The sequence below is a fragment of the Urocitellus parryii genome, chromosome 2 (genome assembly GCF_045843805.1).
Source record: "Urocitellus parryii isolate mUroPar1 chromosome 2, mUroPar1.hap1, whole genome shotgun sequence".
NCBI classification, from domain to species: domain Eukaryota; kingdom Metazoa; phylum Chordata; class Mammalia; order Rodentia; family Sciuridae; genus Urocitellus; species Urocitellus parryii.
Genome location: NC_135532.1, coordinates 114116770 through 114141132, shown reverse-complemented (window position 1 = coordinate 114141132; position 24363 = coordinate 114116770). Strand labels below are relative to the sequence as shown.

General features: G+C 38.9%; 1 protein-coding gene and 1 pseudogene across 2 annotated transcripts; both read right to left on the bottom strand.

Moving 5' to 3' along the window:
* Nucleotides 1–1587: 1587 nt before the first annotated feature.
* Ccnl1 (cyclin L1) lies at nucleotides 1588–13865 on the bottom strand. 2 transcript variants are annotated; one of them, XM_026392917.2, is made up of 11 exons: nucleotides 13569–13865; nucleotides 13412–13486; nucleotides 13027–13136; nucleotides 7315–7435; nucleotides 5906–5970; nucleotides 4045–4144; nucleotides 3837–3941; nucleotides 3601–3742; nucleotides 3276–3387; nucleotides 3087–3185; nucleotides 1588–2346 (listed from the first exon to the last, which is right to left on the bottom strand). In XM_026392917.2, exons 1-11 carry the CDS (start codon nucleotides 13863–13865, stop codon nucleotides 1998–2000), a joined length of 1575 nt encoding a protein of 524 aa, XP_026248702.1. In that variant the 3' UTR covers nucleotides 1588–1997. The 2 variants fall into 2 exon arrangements, with proteins under 2 accessions (XP_026248702.1, XP_026248703.1); XM_026392918.2 differs by lacking the exons at nucleotides 13412–13486; nucleotides 13569–13865 and adding an exon at nucleotides 11259–11331 and having other exon boundaries at nucleotides 13027–13112.
* Nucleotides 13866–14003: 138 nt separating this feature from the next.
* On the bottom strand, nucleotides 14004–24026 carry LOC113185724 (coiled-coil domain-containing protein 138-like; annotated as a pseudogene).
* Nucleotides 24027–24363: the final 337 nt, after the last annotated feature.

Below are 24363 nucleotides of genomic sequence, written 5' to 3'. Positions count from 1 at the left end.
AAAGGACTGCACTCCTTTTTGAAATGCATAGAAAATGCATTTATTTGAAAAAGCATATTAAAGGGCTGGGGATGTGGCTCAGTGGCAGCGTGCTCGCCTGGCATGCGTGCGGCCCGGGTTCGATCCTCAGCACCACATACAAAGATGTTGTGTCCGCCGATAAGTAAAAAAAAAAAAAATATATATATATATATATATTTAATATTAAAATTCTCTCTTTAAAAAAAAAAGCATATTAAAAAAGTTTTAGTGGTAGAGTGCTCGCCTAGCACATGGGAGGCACTGGGTTAGATTCTCAGCACTACATAAAAATGAAAAACTGCTCACAACTAAAAAATATTTTTAAAACATTAAAAGCAGCAAATGGTGGCAAATTTCTTAACAGCCTAGGAAACTAGCACACGAAAAGCATAGTACAACAAACTAAGACACCCTCGTCTACAAAGCCACCTCTAAACACAAGCCTCATACTACATGTGGGAATATCTGCTCAACTGCCCATTTCCACATGGCCCCTCAACCCTTTCCATTTACAAGAAAAGACACATGACAAGTAATTTGATAACGTTAACTCAAAACTAATAGGACCTCTGTTGACTGCCATTATTTTCCTTACCTTCCTTCCAAGCCTGTCTTGGAAATATTATTAGGAGGCAGCTGACATTCTTCAGAAGTACCAAGTTGTAGAGGCTGGGGCTGTAGCTCAGTGGTAGAGTGCTTGTCTAGTACACATCTAAGGCAGTGGGTTTGATCCTCAGCACCACATAAAAATTAAAGCTATTGTGTCCATCTACAACTTAAAAAAAAAAACTATACATACATACATACAATTAACATAAGTACCAATTTATAGTTCAGCAATATATAAAATCACATAAAATAGAAATACCACGATATTCCAAAAATGTCTTCTAAGTTAACTTCAAGTTTGCATGAGTTCATGTTGGGTTTCTGGTCCTTACTTAAGTAACATACCAGAAACTTTAAAATGTTCTTTTTACCTTTCTAAATTCATGTCTACCATGTTTGGGGAAAACACCTTCTAATGTAAGCACAGCTTGGGCTCATTCATCATCATTTGTCTTCAGTTTCATCACCCAGGAAAGCTCAGGGGCCTCGGGCCTCACCTGAGTTCTATAACTCTCTGCCTAGATATAATCACAACATTACATGTCTTAAATCACATAAAATGTTCAACTCCAAAGATTGGGTCTTATTAACTGTCATGTTAAAAGTTTTGACTTGTTCAATAGGGCATTTCACTTTAGAAATAATAAGTACTAAAAGACTAGCAAAAATAACCTTCTGGAAGCATTCAAGTGAAAACCAGCTTTTGAGTCTTGGGAGCCATAATAATATTACTGAGCCATTCCCATTTGTTTTTCCTATATAAAGACTGTTTACAAACCACTTGCAATGCAAAGAATTCCATTTTAATAACCCCAAACTACATGTACTGGAGGAAAGAACAAGTGTGTCAGAAAAATCAGTACAGCCACTTTACTACTAAAATTTTGCTTTTTAATAATTTATTTAAATAAGATATTTGAAGCAATTTAGAAAAACAAGATTTGTATTTTATTTCCTTGTAAAAATCTTTACACATGCAGACAAACCAGTGTTAAGAAAGTATTCACCATCATTTAAACAAATAACCCACTTAAATAGAACAATGTCTGCAATTTTTATCTGTATAAAAATAAGATACATTTTTACAGAATTCACGCTCCAGTTTTTATAGCAATAAACAATACACAACTATTAATAAAGTACAATTGAACCTGACCATGGTTTTCAATTAGATACTGCTAGGGCATTTTAATGTGCAAAAAAATTTAACATAGTTCTTTTCAAAAGAAAATGTCCTCAGTGTTTCTAGAGACCTAGAGGGTTTAAGAAATCGAATCCTAATCAGTTTGCTTTTCATGTTTTGATTGAGTCCATCCGTCACGCTGCAGATAGGTAAAACCAGGAACCGATGCCGGCTCACAGAAGAGTCAGCGCCTGTGCCTGCTGTGTCCTGAGCGACTGCCACCATGGTGCTTCCCTTTATGGGACCTCTCAAAGGAGCGCGATCTTTCGCGCCTGTCCCTATGATGTCCCCTTTCATGCCTGTGTTTCTTGGCAGCATCTGAGTGATCCCGAGTCTTGCTCTGAGATCGAGAACGAGACTTTTTCCTTTTATGACCATGTCTATTTGAACTTTTTAAATCCTCTCTGGTATGCTTGGCTTTAAGGTGAGGAGAACCATGATTATGATGTCTTCGAGGGCTTTCACTATGACTGCGGGACCTGCTTCTTGATCTTGAGCTGTATGTTCCAGATCGACTCCGCCTATTATTATAACTTAAGACAATAAAAAATTGAGGTTTAGATTCAGTTTCTATAGAGAACAGACTGTATCGGTTGGTGCTTACTAACAGGCACCAAAAAATCAACTGTAACATCAAGGATAAGCCAGAATCTATGACTCCTAAGTCTCTCCACCCCTCACTTCTCACCCACCTGAGTCCCTGGCAGAGATGGAGACATACTGACTACACTCTACGGTAAACTTGAGTAACTGGCATTTTACAGCATCCTGAGTTATGCTCTTTACAGACTATCTCCTACACGCTCAAAGAGCCAGAAGGAGCTAATAGTCTAATTCAAGATGACTAGGAAGGATTCATTAGTTTGACTAACTATCAGTTAATAATTATTAAGACATTAGCTCCTATAATCTTCCCCACCAATCACCAGAGAAAACAAAGTCTAATCCTAGCTGGGAGTGGTGGTGCATATCTGTAATCCCAGTGGCTCCAGAGGCCGAGACAGGAAGATCATTGAGTTCAAAGCCAGCCTCAGCAAAAATTGAGGTGCTAAGCAACTCATTGAGATCCTGTCTCTAAATAAAATACAAAAAAATAGGGCTGGGGATGTGGTTTAGTGGCCAAGTGTCCCTGAGTTAAATCCCTGGTTACCCACCCCTCACCCCAGAAAAGTCTAATCCTAGCCTAACTTTGAAAAATCTGTCTTCAGTATTTTAAAGTGATAACCTCTAAAGACTCCAAATAAGATGCCTTCCTGAGGCATCATATACTTACTGTCTTCTTGGAGTATGGGATCTAGAACGTGACCGTGTTCTTGACCTTGATCGACTAGCACTTCTGCTATTTCTACTTCTCTTGCTATCTTTTCTTACACTTCAAAAAAAAATTTTTTTAGTTACATACTGAACATGTTAGAAAGCAAGAATATGATCCCTCAAACCAGTTTCCAATTCAAGCACTCACCCATTATAAGGGCTTTTGGATGCCTGCTGTCTATCCTCAGGTTCCTTTTTGACAGTCTTCACACTAATGGAAATGGGTGACTTTTCTTCAGCTTTCACTTCTCTTGGTGATGCTTTGACAACATAATAAGGACACATTAACTACTGGATTTAACAGGGCCAAAGTTGTTTCAAAATGTAAACACTATGCTTCTAAGTATCACCTTTATCAGATTTTGTCAGCGAAATAGAAACAGCTTAATATTTTTGTTTCTAGGCAACTGTTAAATGCTGACATTTTGCAACAATGATGCCACAACTTAATTTTAATCTTAAATGTGTCTTACATGGTTTAGAGGCTGGAGAAAATCCACCAAGGGTTGAAAGGGCTGGAGTTCCATCAGGATTCAATCCCTTTGCTTTTAATTTGGCTTCCTGCAAGGCTACTTTCCTTTTTTCTACTTCTTTTTCTAACAATTCATAATTAGGCTGTTGGAGAAAAAAATGAAGTTAGTATTTCCTCTTTACAGTCGTTTAGCTTCTTGACTGACAAAATAGCACCAACTTGAGTAGAGAGGGTCACCTTTTTTCTGGTGTAAAGCCTAAGTGTCTCTATGCAGATCTCCTGGATCTCCTCTTCTGTAGTACCAAAGAGAAGAAACCAATGGGGGCGAGTTGGCAATGGAATCTAAGCCAGAAAGAGAGAATGCTTCAAACTTTTGCTGGTGTTCACTGGAATCACTGTAACTTGAGATTTATCACATGGAACAAAACAGATTGTGTATACCTACCTGAAGTGCTCTAGCTGCAAGGTAGATGCAAGCACATGCTATAGTCTCTGGTTGAAAGCGAACAAAAACATTGGTTCGAAGACTGTCATTCATATAATTCCTGAAAAATATTTCAACTATAAGCTTTGTATATAAACAAACCAGTTCTTCTGAAGCTTACATTATATTGGAGACTCAATCTAATTCATTCTTTTTTCTTCTCTTATACATTTACATTCTTATATTCTAGCATATAACAATTCTTAGCTCAAAGAATCAGAAGTAGAATACCAGGACCATTCTTCAGTTGTCCTATATAAAACCAAAGACCTTTTAAATAAATAATTTCATCTTACTATCCCTTACAGAACTTACCCCTAAATGCTTTTAATGTATTTCTACAAAAAAAAAACAATGCTCTAAAAGTTAATTTTGACATAATTAATTTCAGAAACAATAAACCACTCCAATAATACTTCAAGCCATTAATTGTTGACCATCTCTCCTTTATCCACAATGAAAAGCAGTGTCAACCAAGTTCTTTCAGAAACTCAAAATGCTGTGACAGGGGTAAAAAGGCATTTTTTAGTAAGAACTCACCAAGTTACACTTAAAATTAAGAAAACTAAGCTACTTCAACAAACCTAGGTAGAAAATGAAGAGCAGTAAGTATACATAATGGCCTTGTTTACATACCTTTTTTTTTTTGGAACTAAGCATATAAATAAAAGCAATAAGCTAATTAAATAAACAGCTGAAATTCTTAGTAAACTTTCCCCCACAATATTCCTAAACTAACAAAGAAATCTTACAAATTCTTTAAAAGCTTAAACAAAAATTAAATGGATTATTTCTTTTAAAAATCCTGTCATCCATTTAAAACTTTTAAAATTTTATAGAATACATTAAAAAAATCATGCATTTCATAAAAGCAATGAGACTTTTCTATTATTAATATTTACTGAGTCCAAAAGATGCATGGCAGTCAAAAAGACATCTCAGTAGAAAAATCCAGAATATAAAACTTAATTCTTAAATATCAACAATCTTAAAGAGAATTGTGACTGAACCACAATCTCCTTGCTTGACCTTAGCCAGCTTCCAAGTCTTATCTCTGTATCTCAAAGGTCCAAGTTCAAAAGCATTTAAGTCATATTAGCTTTTCTTTTAAAAATGAAGTACTTCTTTTTAATATTACTGTCTGCAAAAGCTCAGCAGCTGTAAATTAACCCAACATGGGCACTGATATCCATTTAAAGCTACTCATTGTAGCCTCCTTTGGCAGAATTCATGCTACACACACTATAAGTAGAGATTTACTCATACTCCTAATTTAAAAAACCATTTAATTCATAGTGGCTGGACAACAAAATCTATCAAAAATGAACTATTCATTTTGATAGTTACAGGTATACATTAAATACATAGGCATGTTGAATAGTTACTTCTAGAAACAAATATACAAATCCTTTTGACACCCCGACAGAACTAGAAGATGCTGCCAGATGGATATGGACCACTTCAGTGAATCTCGGATGAGAGCTTGCACTGGATTGGCTGGAGAGCAGGGCAGCCAATCAGGCCATCCTGAGGTCATGGGCTGAAGTGCAGAGGGCAGAGTTCTATGACTTACCATCATGGACTACCCTTTAATTAAAGAGTAGAAAAAAGAACAAAGTTAAATTGAGTTCTCCATTTAAAGTAATTAGTCAAGCCAAGAAAACAGGAAGCAGAAATAAGCATTATTTACCTTTTGGTCATAAAACAAAAAAAGAAAAAGCCCCAAAACAAACTCATCTCATTTTGGAAAGGGAAAATGAAACTTACTTTATTTCTGCTTCTGTTTTCCTGGCTAGGAAAGAAATGTAATAAAGGAACTTACCAGGCAGTTTGAACCAGGGTTTGATTACGTTCACATTCTAAGACTTGTAAATACATAACAATGATCTAAAGGACAAGGGAGAAAAAATTCAATTTAGCATACTGACAATCCTTGCAGAGTATAGAATTCTATTTCAAAGTAACTGCAAATATTAGATACAAGTACTAATTTCTCTAAATTGCAGAAAATATAGACCAATCCAAAATGCACCTGAGATTCAATGAGTTATTAGATTAGAAATATGTTCCAAAGTTGGAGAAAAATGATGGTTAAAAATTTAACAAGAATACTTTACATATATACATGTATATATTGGGGGTGGGGAATACTACGAATTGAACTCAGGGAAATTCCCTGAGCCAATTCCCCAGCGCTTTTTTGTATTTTATTTAGAGAGTTTGAGTTGCTTAGTGCCTCGACATTGTTGAGGTCGCTTAAACTCCTGCCTCAGTCTCCCAAGCTTCTGAAAATATAGACATACACCACCATGCCCAGCAAGAATACTTTGTATTTTTAACAAACACTTCACTTTGTAACGGGCACTGTTTAAACTATTTCATCTTATCTCCCAAGGTACATTCTGCATGTTTTAAAAAAAAAAAAACGGAACACTGTTTACATGTCAAGTGTTTCCAGATCCCTATTACCTTCACTCCATTTTACAATCTTAAAAAGGAGAAAATGAGATCTCTTTTAATGGGCCCAGTTAACAGTAGAGCCAAGCTAAGTTGCTGAATGTCCTGATCCAAGCACCCATTCCTGCAACCACTGTGCCTATATAAATGAGAAAGCTGAGATGATGAGAGAAACTAATGAACTTCTAATAATGGTAACAACGAGCAAACTATAATACACTTTGAACACTTTATTCCTTAGGACTCCTCCCCTGGTATTGAGACCTTACACATGCCAGGCCAAGTGCTCCACCACTGAGCTATCCCTCAAAAATCCACCCAGCTCTCATAAGTAATATATTTTTGTTTTGTTTTTGAGATAGGGTCTTGCAAAGTTGCCCAGGCTGGCCTGAAACTTATGGTCTTCCTGCCTCAGCCTCCCAAGATGCTGGTATTATAGGCATGGACCGTTGTACAATAAATAATAAACCACTCCAAGCACTTCTGCAGGAACCATTATTCATTCCTAAGAATAAGGTACACATCACCACCTATTTTTAAGGTGGGAAAACAGACTTGACCATAGGTTATCAATGTTATCTATGATCACACAATTAAGGGTAGAGATTTGAACCTATGTCTTCACTCCCATTTTACTATAAATCTCGACATCCAAAAGAATATTTTTAAAACCAAATTTAACTCTCAAATATATAACAAACCCAAGGTAAATTAAAAATTTTACAAAAAGCCCTAATACTTACGAAAACAGAATTTCTATATTCTACCACTCACCTTATGGGGATGCTTGACATGAACACAAAATCCCAACTCCTTTAGCACCCTCCTTTCTGCTTTGATAACTTGATTTTTGGTGTTAATGTAGTTCTGATCAAGGATCAGGGGGCTTGGAGTCCTATAGTTTGTAAGAAATAAAATCAAAACTGTTTTGCACATCCAAAAAATTTTATTTGTGGCATCTCCGTTTTCCCTTCCAACCAACTATTGGCAACAGAAACCAGCTTTTTAAACTCCTGCGAACAAGTTAAAAGCATTAATCTTGTGCTGTCCAAGTTATACTAATTAAATACATAGATCTAGACTTAAGTTCCTAAAGGAACAAACTCAACTCCAACAAAACAGAGAAGACATCACTTCAATACTCTCAAATTTATCCTCATCAATTTTTTTCATCTTAGATTTAACTTCACATCATGATCATCACAAACCTCATTAGCCTCCAGAGACTTCCCAATGACAAAACTAATGTGCTCTTGAAGATTTATAGCGCATGAAAAAGTCCTCATAAAAACAGTGCTTTTAAAATTCATTTGAATTCAACTCTTAGCTAGTTAATCACCAAAATAAAAACTACTGAAAAACCAGTCAATAGCTAATTCTGATTTCCCTTAGGGAACAATTTATTTAAACCAATTGTTTCAAGAACATATCTCTACTAACCAACCAAAAAAAAAAAAAAAAAAAAAACCCTACGAACACTAAGGATTTCTCAATTTCCAAAGAAATATACCAAATCTTAAAAACAGTTTCAAAATTCAAAAAGTAACCTGAGATCTAGCCCTAAATCTGGCTATACACGTCTATGAAATGCAGAAGAGAACAAAGGGCATACTGAGGTTACCAGAACACATTCAAGGTCTGTGCCAGACTAAATTTTGATAACTTCAAAAAATCTGTATGACATAAAAGGTTATCTATGTTGATGGTTCAATGTTTTAAAAGTAACTAACAAAATGATGCTGTCCCAAATGTTTTATTTTTTTTATATAGGGGAAAACAATACCCCACCTCTTTTCTCCCAGTATCAAAGATGATAATATCTTATGTCTCATAATTAGGTACCTGGGAATTGAACCCAGGGGCGCTTAATCACTGAACCACATCCCCAGTCTTTTTAATATTATTTCTATATTTTAATCTTTTATTTAGAGACAGGGTCTCACTAAGTTGCTTAGTGGCTGAGGCTGGCTTTGAATTCCTGATCCTCTTGAGCCTCTGGGATTACAGGTATGCACCACCCGGCCCAGCATGTCTTACAATTTTAACTGGCAATTTGACTAAGGAAACACTAAGGAATGAAACTTTCCATTTTTTAAAAGTATATGGAATTTACTATGTCTTTTAATACTTTTGTAGTTCTAAACAATAAAAAGGACATTTTAATAAGACAACATAAGTGAATGGGTAAAACATGCCTTTATTTCCCCTCACACCCAATTCATTTTCAGTCAAAAGATTAAAGAGTTTTTCTATGCATCTATTTTTACGACTGTCACTCTGAGTATTTAATCTCAATGTACACCCAACACATAAAAACTGACCTCATGAACTACATTAACTCCCTCCCTTTGCTGACGTTATCAGAGTTTTTTAAAAAAAAAGTAAAAATAATACTTTTCCTCACCTGACATAGTCTAAAACTGAAATGCTTGACTTCTTCTAATTATTCTACATACTTTATATTGAGTTACATTAAACAAAAATTGGCAGAGCTGACAAGATGAAAAAGCAAAATTAGTTATTATCTAATGCTGAAAAATGTCTGTCACTAAGTTCAACGGCCATTACAGCTACAAAAGAGGAATAAGGCCAACAATCTTGGGGATGACTTCTCTCTTAATATCAGCATCATGACAAAGCCATTTGATTAGAGCAATAGGCTACAAAGAGAGCTACCAACATTTACATTGAACACATTCCCAAGACCTTTAGATTATTTTTCAGCTTTTATCATTAGTTAGAAAATCAAATCCACTTGACTTTTTAATTAATGACTGGTTATCTGATGACTATCAACTGGCATTAGGAGATAGAAACCTCCAGTGTTAACATAATACAAATTAATTATTAACTCCCTGCAATCCAAATAGCAAACCATACTATTAAAATCCCTACAAAAATATAATTTCATGAAAGCAAAGTTCTCAGTTTTATCCATTTATGTTGACCCAATTTATCTATACCTCTTACCAAAACAAAAACAAAAAAACCCTGCTTTGAGAGATGCCTTTAAATGATAGAACTTATTTGTTCTTGCAGTTAAATAGCTAAACACTTATTTGAATTATAGCTATTAACCTGACCTCAGAGCTATTCCATCTAAATTGTCATAATTGTTACTTTCCTTCCATTTTTTTCCTGTCAAAATCTTAACTTCAAAATAGAGTGAAGAAACTAACCCACTGTTTCACTAAAATTCAAATATACACTCTATTTCTTTTAGTCCCATTACTGACATTTTAAAGTTATTTTTGTAGACATATGGTTTTATTTCATAAATCAGGCTGGAAAAATAAAATTTACAACTACTTTTTGAGATTTTTTCAGAAACAGAAAAATATATCTCATTCATAAACCAGCAGTAAGCAAGCCCTTTTTATCCAACTAGAAATCAATTGTTCTTTTTGTAGCAACATAGTAATCTTGAACTGAAGTCTACTAGAGTTTCTTCCAACAGGTAAAACCTTCTCTGTTGGTAGTCTTGAAGAGGCAGCATTTAAAAAAAAGTCTCTTCAGAGATAAAAATTAAGTCTTTGTCTATCCAGAGTAATTAGAAATAATTTTTATCGTCAACACACAAACTATTGCACTCTACCCTTTTCTGCTTTTAAGTTTTTGTCAGATCTTTCTGATTAACTCAAATGAGAGTAATTTTCAGATTTTAGAAAGCCCTGTCTTTTTGGTCATTAGAAGTTTATCTGACAAGCTACTTTCTTGGGAGTAATTAAACTGAAATACAACTCAACAACAAAAACTCTTTAAAGGTCTAGACATGGTTAAACTTACTCAGGGCTACCAGATCAGAGACTTTCTGGAACTAGTTCTTCAAGACACTATACTAAAACCAGATGAGTGGTATAGGAGGGGAAGACTGCTACTCATACATAGGAATTTGTACTGCCTATTTCAAAAAAGCAACATTCTACAGAGGTGTTAATCTAAAGGCCACCCATAGAACTTCGGAAATAAACTGCAGGTAGTTACTGGACGACATGACAATACAATAACACCTAACTTTATAGACATATTAAAATATCACAATAGTCACCAATAAGAATGGTTCAACCAGTCTTTGAAAATTTGTCTTACACAAACCTTATGAATATCAGCTCCTGAAAAACAGCCCCCCCAAAACCTTAATTTACTAAGACCATAATACACAATACAACTACTTAAGTAAAAAAGCAATCATCCCTTTAAATTCAGCCATTTATTCTGAACTTTACAAGACAATTTTCACAAAATAAAAAACTGCAAGGGAATAGGCCAAATGACTCAGGTTAAGAACTAGACATCAATCTTTTTTAAAAAATTGCCTCTAGTGATTTTACTGTGTATCCAAGAGAAAAAAACAATGACCTAGAAGCTACATGAACAATGTAGTAACCCAGTAATTTTCAATGTCACAAAAAATTTTTAAATATGCACAAACTAATCTAAAACAAATATATAAAGACAAACTGACACCCTGTAGCTTACCTAAATGTAATATTGACAGTACTTTCAAATGACAACCTATCAACCTATGCAAAAGAAAAACAAAAAAAGCAAAACTAAACTACAGTTATAATAACTTGGACAGCAAAGACAAAAGCTTATAACAAGAAACAGGAGTTTTTCTAAATGGTTCACCAGTGGCCAACCTGTTAGTCCCCGATTCCAGTGACCTATTCTCAGAGCACTGGCTTCTCCTTGGGGATTTTCGATACTTCACTCACTGTTGCCATGACGACAGCTTCATCTCTATGTACCACTCCACATCACCCAGGCTTTGGTAAATGTAGCTGGTCGCTGTATAGTCGGTTGCAAGGGAAAAAAGAGTTGAAGTTAATAACATATACAAGTTACGTGTTTGAGTAAACTTGTAATATGCATAGAAACACTTTACATCTGCTTTTTAAAAAAAGGGCTTCCATGCAATTAACTCCTTTTAAATTTCATGCTATAATCAGACTTCTAAGATTGAAATAAAATGTATTTCTCATATTGGCCAAAAAAACAGTTACATCAGACACAACAATCAGAAGGGATAATTTTAAATTCCAAGGTTTTTATAGTAAAGATTCTGTTCTGACATCAAGGAAGACATCACAGGAAAACTTCAAAAAGATAATCGTATGTGATCATGTAACAGTTGGCTCAAGGATTCAAATACTACCAGAAAACTACTTCCTTTAAGAAAACAGAATCCTAACAATGAATATTACTAATTTTGTTTACAACACTCTGAAGAAATCAGCCACATCTTAAAACTCAGATTTAATTTCAGACCACAGTAAATACCAATTTGAAATCCTCTTATTTCCCAAAGATTCCTCACCATGGAACTAAAGTTATTTTAAAATTAAATAAAAATTACTCCAATCTTGGACACAGGATGATTGAGAAAAGATTGGCTAGAAAAAGCATGTAAGAAAACTAAAAATGCTAGGAAAATATCTGGATAGCAATGTTTTGGATTTTCTGACTAGGCTAATCGTTTTAAAAGTTACTTTAATACAGGCTTGTCTAGATAATTCCATTACTGCCAACTAGATTCTGCCAAAAGGAACTACTTATATAGGATACTATTTTGGCACTAACCAACACCCAATCCCCAAAACAACTTACAATCCTTTTTAACCACTTTCCTTTCAAACTTAGCACAGCACCACAATTCCTTAAAAGTGAACACAAAAGCTAACCTACACCATGAATAGTCTTTTGCTAGAAGTCACCTACAGATACAGGAAGCCCTTCAACTAACTAGCTCTTTTTGGAACTGCCTCAAGAACACATAGATCCACATAAGTTATCAGGTTATCACAACACCTAAAGATACTGTTTCAGTCTCTCTGCATTTTCTTACAAGAGCAAATAAAAGGGCCATATCTAAATGCAACTCAATCTTTTGAGTTATTTTTTCTAACCCACTCACTGAGACTGTAGCTGACCAAAACAAAATACCTGTTTAATCCCTTTGACTTCAAACTTCAAACTTTATCATCCTGCAGTCCTTTCAGATCCGGTATATCGTAGTTCAATGTTGAGAAGTACTCTAACAAAAGCCAACCTCAATTGATAAAAAATTAACTGGGACTTCAGTAGAATAACAATCTACACAGAACTTAGCCACAATATTAACTTGACTACAGTGTTTAAAACATCCAGCCTTCAGTCTTCCAGAGGGGGTAGGGGAGAAAACTTACAGAATACACTCACACTTGAGCCAAACGTATTCCCTTTCTTGTTTAATCTTAAGCCAATGGACTGGCTTCACAGCACTGTTAGGATTGTCCACAAATGCAACTGCCTCTACAAACTTTAGATAGCTGGTTAATTGAGTTTTTATTCAACATAGTTTAATATCAATGTTCCTACATTGATTTTAACACCTAAATTAAGTTTTCCTTTGATCCGAACTGAGGAAAAAGATGTTCTGATTTGACGACTGGTGTACAGTTCAGCGATAACAAGAGATATTAAGTTCAAAAATGCCAATCTTACCTTTTTCCTCTTAACTGGCGGAGATGGTGGAATACATTAATCACATCTCTTATTCTTCGGGGTGCTTCTTCGATCTTCGAAGCGAGATTAATACAGGCCATGGCAACAATCTGAAAAACCACCAACAAACGGGACCAATTTTAGCCTCCTGAATTACAAAGTAGTGTTAGGAAAAGCCATCTCCCTCCGAATCTGGGGAATTTATTTGTACCCAGACCTCCAGCACCAGCGGGACCACCGGGCCAAGGCCTCTCCCGAGGGCGCGCACGTGGGCCGGGCCGCTTCCGGGCGGCCGGCGCCGCGGGGTACAAAGGCCCGCCCTGCCCTACTCGCCCGCCCCCGCTTCCGGCCAGAGCTCGCCGCGCCCGCCCCCGCCGGCGCTCACCTCGAAGCTATGCTTGACGAAGGACTTGGAGTAGAAGAAACGGTGAAACAGCACCTGCCCCGTCGCCATCGCCACCTGCAGACAGAGGAGCGCGGTCAGGCGGCGCCGCCATCTTAGGCCGCCCGCCCGCCCGCCCGCGGCCCAGCCGGCCACTCACCTGCGGCAGGCGCAGGAGGATGCCAGCGGCCTGGATGAGCTCGCAGCCCAGGATACGCAGGTCCGTCTCGCTGGGCAGGTCCAGCCCGTCCTGCATGGACGGCGTGGGCGACAGCCTCTCCTCCGGGATCAGCGAGTGGTCGATGGTGAGCGACACCTCCGAGTACAGCCGGTCGCCGATCAGGATGCCGCCCGTCGCCGCCGTGGTGGCGGCCGTCGCGCCGGAGCCGGGGCCGCCCGCGCTGGGGGCGGCCGAGGTGGCGGCGGCGGCCGCGGTCGGGTGAGGCCCGGACGCCATGGTCGCAGCGAGCTGCACGCACGCCCGACGCAGCCGCGGCCCGGCGAGACTAACAGCGCCCGGCGCGGCGCGGCGCTCCGTGACGCCGCCGCCTCACGCCTCGTATGCGTCCGCCTGACGTCAGCACGCCGGCGTCAGTTAGTCCCTGCGCCCCGCCCCACGAGCTGTGGCCAGCGGCCTGCCGCCTTCCGCTAGGACTAGCAGCGGCGCCCGCGAGTGCAGCTTCAGGTCCCGGGGGCCGATGGGAACGCCCTCCAGCGGGAGGAAAGGCGGCCGCCCTGCCGCGCACCGCCGGGACTGGAAGGAAGGGAGAACTCGGCTCACTCCGTCTTTATGCCCCGCGCTTGGTCTCGGGATGGGAAGCCGCTTTGTTAGGCCGTCGGGCTGTTTTGTTTTCCAGGCAGACTTTGGAAAAGCGTATTGAAACTTGGATCTGTGAGCAAAGGAATGGGTGCATTTTAATGTTTTTCAGTGAAGACACTAAATAAAACATGCTCAAAAACCCTACTTTAAAAACTTGTTCTGAACCTGTACGTTAAGACTCGCGGAGGTGGTGGTCGTGGACCCGGGGCGGTTCCCCCAGCAGCTCGTTTTGCCCACCCGCTAGTGAGTGCAGGGTTCAGTTCAGAGAGTTGGTTAAACCATTAAACTTCCCCGATGTCTCTTCCTGAACCTTTCTGACTTACACACATTCAGGGAAGTTTGGTGTGGCTGTGATACTGGGGATTGAACCCAAAGGCGCTTTACCGCTGAGCTGTATATATCCCCAGCCCTTTTAAATGATAAGACAGGGTCTCAGTTGCCTCCTGAGTTGCTAGGATTACAGGTGTACACCACCATATCTGGCTGCATATTCTTTTACAACAGAGGCCCTTTGATAGACCTGAATTCATCCATGTCTAAAAAAATCTAATGATGTTATATTTTTACTGTTTTAAGATAGGTAAGCTAAAGACACAAATAGAATTATTATCAGTGACTTCCTTTGGGTGCTAAAATATATTCCTGATGCTTAAATTGTTCTCATTCCGTTAGACCCTGCAGCTGAAAAACACCCCGATTATGAAAGACCCCTGTTTCCCTGTCCAAGGAGAATCACACGAAACACTGGCTGCAAAAGCAGGAGGTGGTTTATTGAGACACAGGCGCCTGCGAGTGCCCAGCAGAACCTCAGCAAGAGCTTTGGTGAACTGGCACACTGGGCTTGGGGATACAGAGATTTTTATAGGGTTTGGGGCAGGTTTGGCGCGCGTGGGAAGCAACAGGTTTCTTATTGGTTTGTTTAAATCTAGCATATAGGCCACCTAGGGGGTACAAGTCTGCATTCCAAAAACCACAGGTCTGCATTCTATTCTTTCTGTTCCTGCTTATCTGTTCCTGTTTATTCATTCATGCCTCAGGATGTGGGTGCTCTGTCCTTTCTCAACCGGTTATATGGAAAGCACATCCGGAGCCTGAGCCTGTTTGTGACAAGCCCGGTATCTTGATTTCATATCTTGGCCTTAGGTAACTGGGCTAACTGGGCTAGGGTCTTTCACAGCCTCCCTTGGGAATTTGCTTTTCATTATTATTTAAACTTCAGATTATTAAATCTTAAACTCAATGTTGGCATAATTCCTTTAGTTTCATTAGCAATCAGTTATTCGTCAATTGACCACAGGAATTTAATAACACAGTATGAAAATTTAGCTTAAGAGCAAATTAAAACTGGGCGGATGGCACATTCCTGTAATCCCAGCCGCTTGGGAGGTTGAGGCAGATGAATGGTGAGTTCAAAGCCAGCCTCAGCAACTTAGTGAGGCCCTAAGCAACTCAGCAAGTCCTTGTCACTAAATAAAACACACACACACACACACACACACATTTGTGTGTGTGTGTGTGTATATATATATATATATATATATATATATATAAATTTTTTTAACAAGCAAATGAAGTATAAGTCCCCAAATAGAAGCAACACTCCTCTCTATTTCTCTTCCCATCCTCCTGCCCTTTCTTTCTTTGTGGGGAGGGGGACATCTGGATTTTACAGTGCCTGGATTCTCATGCATGATGGGCGAGTACTATCACTGAGGTACAACACCAGCGTTTTTAAAATTTTTATTTTGAGATAGGTCTCCCTAAGTTACCTGGGCTGACCTAGAACTTGGGATCCTTCTGCCTCAGCCTTGCAAACAGCTGGATTACAAGTGTACAGCACTGCACTTGCTAGAACTACACTCCTAACAGAGGGAATGGTTCATACAAAGGCAAATGTTGACTATTAAGTGCATAATGCAGGCAAGAAGGATATATCATGTCACCAGGGAGAACATAGAGCCTTAAGGTGATAATGAAATTTCTGTGACAGCGAAGATATGGAGCATCTGACTGTACGCATGGACTTGTCAGCGAGTGAAGTGACTTTTTCATTCAGTCCTGTGGCAGTTATATTACCACAAATGTTCTGGTCTGGTTACTCTCATTAGAAATAGAGCCACTTTGAAAATCATTTCTTTGTAAATAACACTTAGGCATACAGTGCTTGGTTAATCTAGCCTGGGCATTCTGCTGCTGTTTTGACTGAGAATTTTGATGAAAATTTTGTTTTGACGAAAACCAAAGGAGCTTTTCTACGTACAATATTCTTTGACTCTGGACATCCAGATATCTTGAGGCTCAGATTCATCTTTGGTCTTATTTGTCCTCCTCCTATTAAAGGGCTTTGTGTATGCCCATGCTCTGCCATTAAACTACACTTCTCACATAACCCTTATTTCTTCTTTTTCTGTTTGATTGCTTGATTGATTGTGATAACAAGGATTGAACCAGGGGCTTTATTGCTGAGTTAAATCCCCAGTTCTTTTTGTTTATTTATTTTTTGAGGCAGTGTTTTGCTAAATTGCTGAGGCTCATTTGCAATCTTCCTGCCTCAGCCTCCTAAGTAACTGGGATTGCAGACATGTGCCACTGTGCCCAGCAAACTTGGTGATTTAAAATAGAAAAAAAATCCCATCAAAATACCAGACAACCAGGTGCAGTGGTGTATGTCTGTAATCCCAGTGACTCTGGAAGTTAAGGCAGGAGGATCACAAGTTTGAGGCCAGCCTGGGAAACCTTCCAAGACTCAGTCTCAAAAAATAAAAAGGACTAGGGGTGTACCTCAGTGATAAAGCTTCCCTGGGTTCAATCCCCCATACCCAAACAAAAACAAAACAAAATGCCAATGACATTCTTCACAAAACTAGAAAAAAAAAAAAATCCTAAAATTCATTCGGAAGAATAAGAGACCCAGAATAACCAAAGCAATTCTAAGCCAAAAAAACAAAACAAATGAACAACAGAACAAAGCTGGGGCATATCAATAACTAACTTTAAATTATACTTCAAAGGGGCTGGGATTGTGGCTCAGTAGCAGAGCGCTTGCCTTGCACCTGTGAGGCACCAGGTTCGATCCTCAGCACCACATAAAAATAAATAAACTAAGATATAAAAAAAAATAAAATAAATAAATTATACTACAAAGCTATAGTAACAAAAGTCGCATGGTACTGGCATAAAAACCCATAGACCAATGGAACAGAACAGAAGCCAGAGACAAACCCACACAGGTACAGTCAACTGATCCTTGACAAAATTTCCAAAAACACACACTGAAAAAAAGACAGCCTTTTTAACAAATGGTTTTGGGGAAAACTGGTTATCCATATGTAGAAGAATGAGACTACACCCTATCTCTCACCCCTCACAAAAGTCAACTCAAAATGGATGAAAGATCTAGGAATTATGGCTGGCCGTGGTTGTGCATGCCTGTAATCCCAGCAGCTTGTGAGGCTGAGGCAAGAGGATCAGGAATTCAAAGCCAGCCTCAGCAAATTAGTGAGGTCCTAAGCACCTCAGCAAGATGCTGTCTCTAAATAAAATATAAAAAAGAACTGAGGATGTAGCTAAAAAAAAAAAAAAAAAAAATCTATGCACAGTGCAATTGCAAGTATGCCCAGAACTTTTAAAAAAGCCCATAAGGAGGATTTTACAGAAGCAAAGTCAGTCAGGCTCTTTGATAGACCAACCAGACAATCAAAATATTCAAACTCTGTTGGCTAGTAATAAATTTACATTAAAAAAAAAAAAACCCTAGTTTCCTTTTGCTTAAGAATTTTCCATTTATATTTCTGTGGTTGAGGTTGATGAAGCTGGTAGTGATAGTTCTAGTAAATCATCCTGCCACTCTTGTTTGGGGGAAAGTTCAGCATGTTAGCAAAAATAAAAGGACTGCCACCACTGTGGTTTTCCAGAGACACCATGACAGCTTCACAAATGGGTGAATCCAGAGGTTAAGAGCTGTGTGTCAAATGCTTAGCAAACTGGGGGCCAGAGGACGAGTCCTGCATCTGTGAATCAGAATTGACAGGCAAGGCAAGAAAGGAGGATTGCAACAGAGCACACTTCCCACAGCATTAGGAGATGGTGCCCACACAGCCCTCATTCTGGTCCAGCCGGCAAAGATGCTGGGAATCACAGATGCTCAGTTTATTTTTTTTTTTTTTATTTTTAAAATATTTTTTTTAGTTTTAGATGGACACAATACCTTTTTTTATTTTTACGTGGTGCTGAGGATCAAACCCAGGGCCTCACACGTGCAAGTCGCATGATCTACCACTGAGCCATAACCCCAGGCCCCAGATGCTCAGTTTAACATTGTGGAAATGGAGTAGAACAACTTTTTTTTTTTTTTTTTTAAAGAGAGAGAGAGAATTTTAATATTTATTTTTTAGTTCTCAGCGGACACAACATCTTTGTTTGTATGTGGTGCTGAGTGTAAGGGTCCGGCGAAACGTCGGAGGAAGAGACCACCAAGAGACTGACTCATGCAATTGCAGAAGGGGATTTATTGGGGATCCATTCCAGCGCGCTGGGGCTCTGTGCTCACTCAAGAAGGGAGAGCAGCCCAGAGCCCGGGCAGGGGTTGAGCTTAAGTACACTTTTTGGGGAGGGCGGGACTTTACATACATCACAGTCTCTTTTAAAAAATCACCATACACCTCAGGGAAATCAAACAACAATTCTTAGACTTGATTAGTACATTCATTGGCGGGAACAGGTCCGGCTGGAGTGATAGGTCATTCCTAAGGAAGGGGTTACATTCAAACTGATTGGTTCGGGCCCTGAATGCCTACATGCAAAACTGCACAGGGTCTTAGGCTATTAATCAATTAAATGGTCAGTAGGGCATTGTCTTAACTGCCTCAGGAATTTACATTTTAACTCAGGCTTTGCAGCTTAGAAGCAGCTTTACAATACCCGGTCTTTTATATTTTAACTTCAATTTCTTTTACTCTTACACTGAGGATCGAACCCGGGCCGCACGCATGCCAGGTGAGCGCGCTACCGCTTAAGCCACATCCCCAGCCCATAGAACAACTTTTGATTACAAAACAGGTCTGCTCGGCTCTTCCATTGGAGCACCCTAAAGGTAGGTACTTCTGTGTAGTTATGGGCCAGTTAGCTAACGAGATAAAGCATGTGCAAAGCAGAGGACTCTTCCATTTACAGTAAATGAAATAAGATCATGTTGTTGTCTTGAGGAATTGGGAAGTTCATGAATTATGATCTGTTTTCATCTTTCCAGGTATTGTGCATAAAGCTCCATGTCATTATGCTCAAACCCCTCAACTAGAGGAACTACAGGGCTCAGGGGTAGTGTACATATATGGCCAGGCCATGGGAGAAGTTGATGACCTGGTCCTTGGTCCCATGAATGACCAACATGGGAGATGTGACTTTAGAGATCTTTCAGTGCTGGGTGAGTTACTCTACTTTATAAAGCAGTTTGCCATGAGCTACTCCCATTTTGAGTCCAGGGGCTAAGATAGAATTGTTAGGCATCAGGTAGACATGAGCAGGGGGACAGGGAGTTTAAAAGGTCAGTCTTACAGACTGAGTTGTGCTAAACCAGCTGTCTTTCTTTCAAGCAACTCACACAAGGCCATTCTGACCCAGCTGTGGTTTAAAAAGATAACAGTGTGTTACAATCATTGGCCCAAAAGCTTGTTATTTTCAAGGTTGTTCTTCCTTCTTAGGGCTAAGGAGTACAGGCCTTGATCTGGCGGGACCGAGATGAAAGAGGATCTTTACAGAAACCAAAATGACAGAGTTGCCTGTCAAAGAAACATGCAGTATGGTCTTGAAAATTGGATACAACCCTACTGTCATTCAGAAGCTAAGAGGTTGAGCTTGGGTGGGATTGTCCAGAAACCTCCCCTCCTACCCCAAGAAAACTGGGTTTACCAACTGAGTGGCTGAGGACTAACCAGTCCTCCTGAGAGGACACACCCTCTCCCTTGAGGGTGCTCCCCACTTATTTTTTCTCTTGTAATAAAGTCTGCTATCTTTTTACTAAGTCTTTAGTGCCTTTTAGTGTCTTGCTCAAAACCCTTTCTCGGAAGACACAAGAGCAGAGAACAAAAACATGTCGCAATCTCTGGTAAGTTCCTATCTCAGGTATAAAAATGATTCTATGCCTTGTGTGTATAAGTATCAACCACTGAGTACCCAGCACAGCCATAAGGCACAAGATTATTTATTTGTGCTAACTTATCCAGTAAAGCAATTGGGAGCACATGGACACATGGGCATTACAGATTATTTCAGAAACACCAGATACTGGAGCTTATCAACCTTACCAGATGAAACCCCTCACCTGAGCCTCATAAAAGGAGGAGGGAGTCCCCAAGACTGGACACAGCAGTACATGCTGACCCTGGCACCAGACCATCTGGTGTCATGAGGTGGACAGGTGATGAGCTTCAAGCTCCATCCCCAGGCTTCATCTCTGCTCTCTGTCTCTGCTTGACGTGGCCCGATTTGAAACTGCCTGCCATCTGGACCCTGAGCTCTCACAGCTCAGTGCTCTCAACTAGTGCTGGGCTGATCTGTGATGTTTTCTGACCACCTGCAGTGCCTTCTGATTTCTCTCTGCTCTCTGCCTTTCAGAGCAGCTGCCTAAACACTTAATCCTTCCTAGTCTTTCTGTAACTTGTACATATCATTATGTGAAGTATGATGTGTGACTCAAGCATTATAGTTATTAGTAATTAAGACTGAAATAAAAGAGCCTGTGACTACTGAGCAACCCAGGAATACTCAGTTGCCACAGTCTTGGCTGGGCACAGAATCAAGAGCCACTCACAGCTTTGTAGATTCAAACAGCAATTCTTTATTCCCGAACTCACACCGGCCTCTACACACGTTCTGGGGAAATCCCAGTTCTGCCGCCGCACAATTCACGTCCCCAATACTTTCTCAATTCCACGAGAACTCAACGGGAACTTAGGCAGCAGGAACGCCCTATTCCCAGCAGCAATAACCTTAAACCTGGAACTTCCCTAAACCCAGATTGTCTTAAACCGGGAACGCCTTAAACTTGTCTTCATCCGTGAACGCCCTAAACCCAAGGAGCGGGATACTTCCTCAAACCTGCAGGATACACCTTAAACCTGGATCCACCCTCGTCCTTGAGCAGGGTCACCTTTCTCAAACACACATGCAAGGTCACAGCGGATTTCCAAGGCAAGTCCATTTAACATGGGGTACGCTGGCAAGGAAATTTCGATGTGTCATTCCTACTTGGCAATGGCCCTCAGCACTCAGTGAAATGCAACTGATGAAAGTGGTATGGCTTGTGTATTTATTATTTATTTATTTTATGGTGCTGGGGATGGAACCCAGGTATATTCTACCACTGAGCTACATCCCCAGTTTTAAATTTTCAGTTTTAATGTAAGACAGGGTCTCACTGAGTTGCTTAGAGCCTCCCTAAATTGCTGAGGCTGGTCTTGAACTTGTCATCCTCCTGCCTCAGTTTCCTGAACCACTGGGATTACAGGCATGCATCACTATGCCAAGCCAGAATTTGTTGTTATTTGATACATTCTTTTTTTTTTTTTTTTAATAGCAAACATAATTCTTGTATATTGCTGAATTCAACACCAAAACCAAATGGGCTTTATGTCAGGGATGCACAGCTGATTCAATGCTTAAAAGTCTATGTAATATACATTATATGACCTTATCAATTAATACAAAAAATTAATTTGAAAAAATCCAATAATAAACCCATTCATAATAAAACCTCTGAAAATAGGAATCGAGGGGAATTAACTCAAATTGATAAAAAGCATCTATAAAAATTCTATGTTAATATATACTTAATGGCATAGATTAAAGGTTCCCCCTAAGGTGGAGAATAAGGCAAAGATATTGCTCTCACCACAATGTACCATCAGTATAGTGCCAGAAATTCTAGCTAATGCAATAAACTATGAAAAGGAAACTAAAGGCATACAAATTAAAAGGGAAAACAAAACAAAAGATACTTTGTTTATATTTGAGATAACATGACTATTTCTATAGAAAATCCGAAGGAGTCTCTATAAGAAACTACTAGAACTACTAATGTCAAAGAAACAGGACACAAACAGAAAAATCAATTATATTTCTACATGCTATCAACACATATACGGACATCAAAATTAAAAAGAGAATATCAATCAAAATCACATAAAAAATTAAATACTCAGCTGAAAACTCACACAGAGGCATTCTATGCAGAAAACTACAATGCCAATGAAAGAAATCAAATTCTATATAAGCAAAGAGGCAATTTGTGTTCATAAATTAGAACATACAACACAATAAAAATGTCAATTCTCAACTTGATATATATGTTTAATATAATTCTTATCAAAATCTCTGCAAGACGTTTTATAAATTCAGAAGATTATTCTCAAATAAAGAAAATATGCCAAAATATATACATATATACATACACACACACACACACACACACACACACATATATATAATACACACATATATAAACAAAAATCGAGAATTAATACTAATTGAAGCATTCTGTGAAAATAGGTTCCTATTAGTCATTTACCTGTGTTCCACCATCTAGCTGTCGTAGAGACCAATATATAAATTTTACAAAAGGCTCATGAAATTTGGCATTCACAAATGGCATCCACTGTAGCTGCTCTGTCATCACAGGCAAAAGCTTTATACACTTTTCTTGAATATCATTTTGCTGAGAAGCAGATTTGAGTAATGGCTTTTCACCATCCATAGCAGATTCTTCATGTTTTACTTTGCTAAGGTGATGTTCTGAAATCCAGTCCATGAAGACAGTTAGAAGTTCATATACTTTCTCATTAAGTGGTACCTTAGAAGTTTTAGAAACTGGTACTTTTTCTTTTTTCTTTTTTTTAATTTTTTTTTTTAATATTTATTTTAGTTTTCGGCGGACACAACATCTTTGTTGGTATGTGGTGCTGAGGATCGAACCTGGGCCGCACGCATACCAGGCAAGTGTGCTACCGCTTGAGCCACATCCCCAGCCCTGGTACTTTTTCTTGTTTTACACTTTTCATTTCATGAGGAACATGGGAATTTTCTTTCAATCTCTGCACTGACATAAATTCATACTTCCTCTGTAAGTTATCCAGACGAGCTTGAACTATTATCATTCAATTCTTTCAATGCATCAAAATATGACCCCAGTCTCTTGCTATCTTTATTCCTTTTCTTAAGAATTTCAGTTCAGTGTTCAACTTCTGCATCATGTTGCTCCTTTAGAATTTGAAATCTTGTAAGAACCTCTTCTTCGACAACTTTAATTTTACTCAAGGCATTTTCGTGTCTGAAATGCAGTTGTTCTCTTTCAATTAAAAAACATTCTCGCTTTTGAAGTTCTTCAGCAAAATTCTGTTGTGCTGCAGTTTCAGACTGCAGTTTCAGATGTATTTGAAATAACTCATCATATATCTGATTTATTTGATGTGGAAGTAAAGTCTGCTTGTTTGACACATTGGATTTTGGATAGCTGGCACTTTTCAATGGAGAGTCACTGACATCACAATATTCAGTCCGAGGTTTTGGTAAGGCCCTATCTATTGGCAGGTCAACAATTCACATTTAAGTGCTTGAATGAACCGCAAAAAGATGTTGTATCATGTTTTCTTTCATCAGAATAACATTTCAAGGAACCAACTTTATCTCCAGAGGAGTAGATATCCAAATCATCTGTCCGGAGCAGCTGCCCTTGAGACCGTACCGACTTTTGAGACGCTCCACTATAAAATCCTGCCCTGGTGGCTTCACGACCTGGGGCTCCATGGCGAGCCACAATCTCGGCGGTCTCCCTATTTGATACATTCTAACATTGTAAAAAGACATAAACATGTTTGGTCTATATTAGTGGCATGATTTGCTCATGACAGTAAGTATATGTAAAATGACATTATCTGTTTCTTGAAACCTTGAAATCATTAAAATTGATAATGGTGAATGTGATAGACAGAAAATTGACCTCCCCGAAAAATTCCCGTGTTCTAGTCCTAGTGTCCGTAACTATGTTACCTTATGTGGCAAAAAAGATTTTGCAGGTGTGGTTAAATTAAGAACTTTGAGATAGATGGTTATCCAGAGGGGCCCAATCTAACCATATGAATCT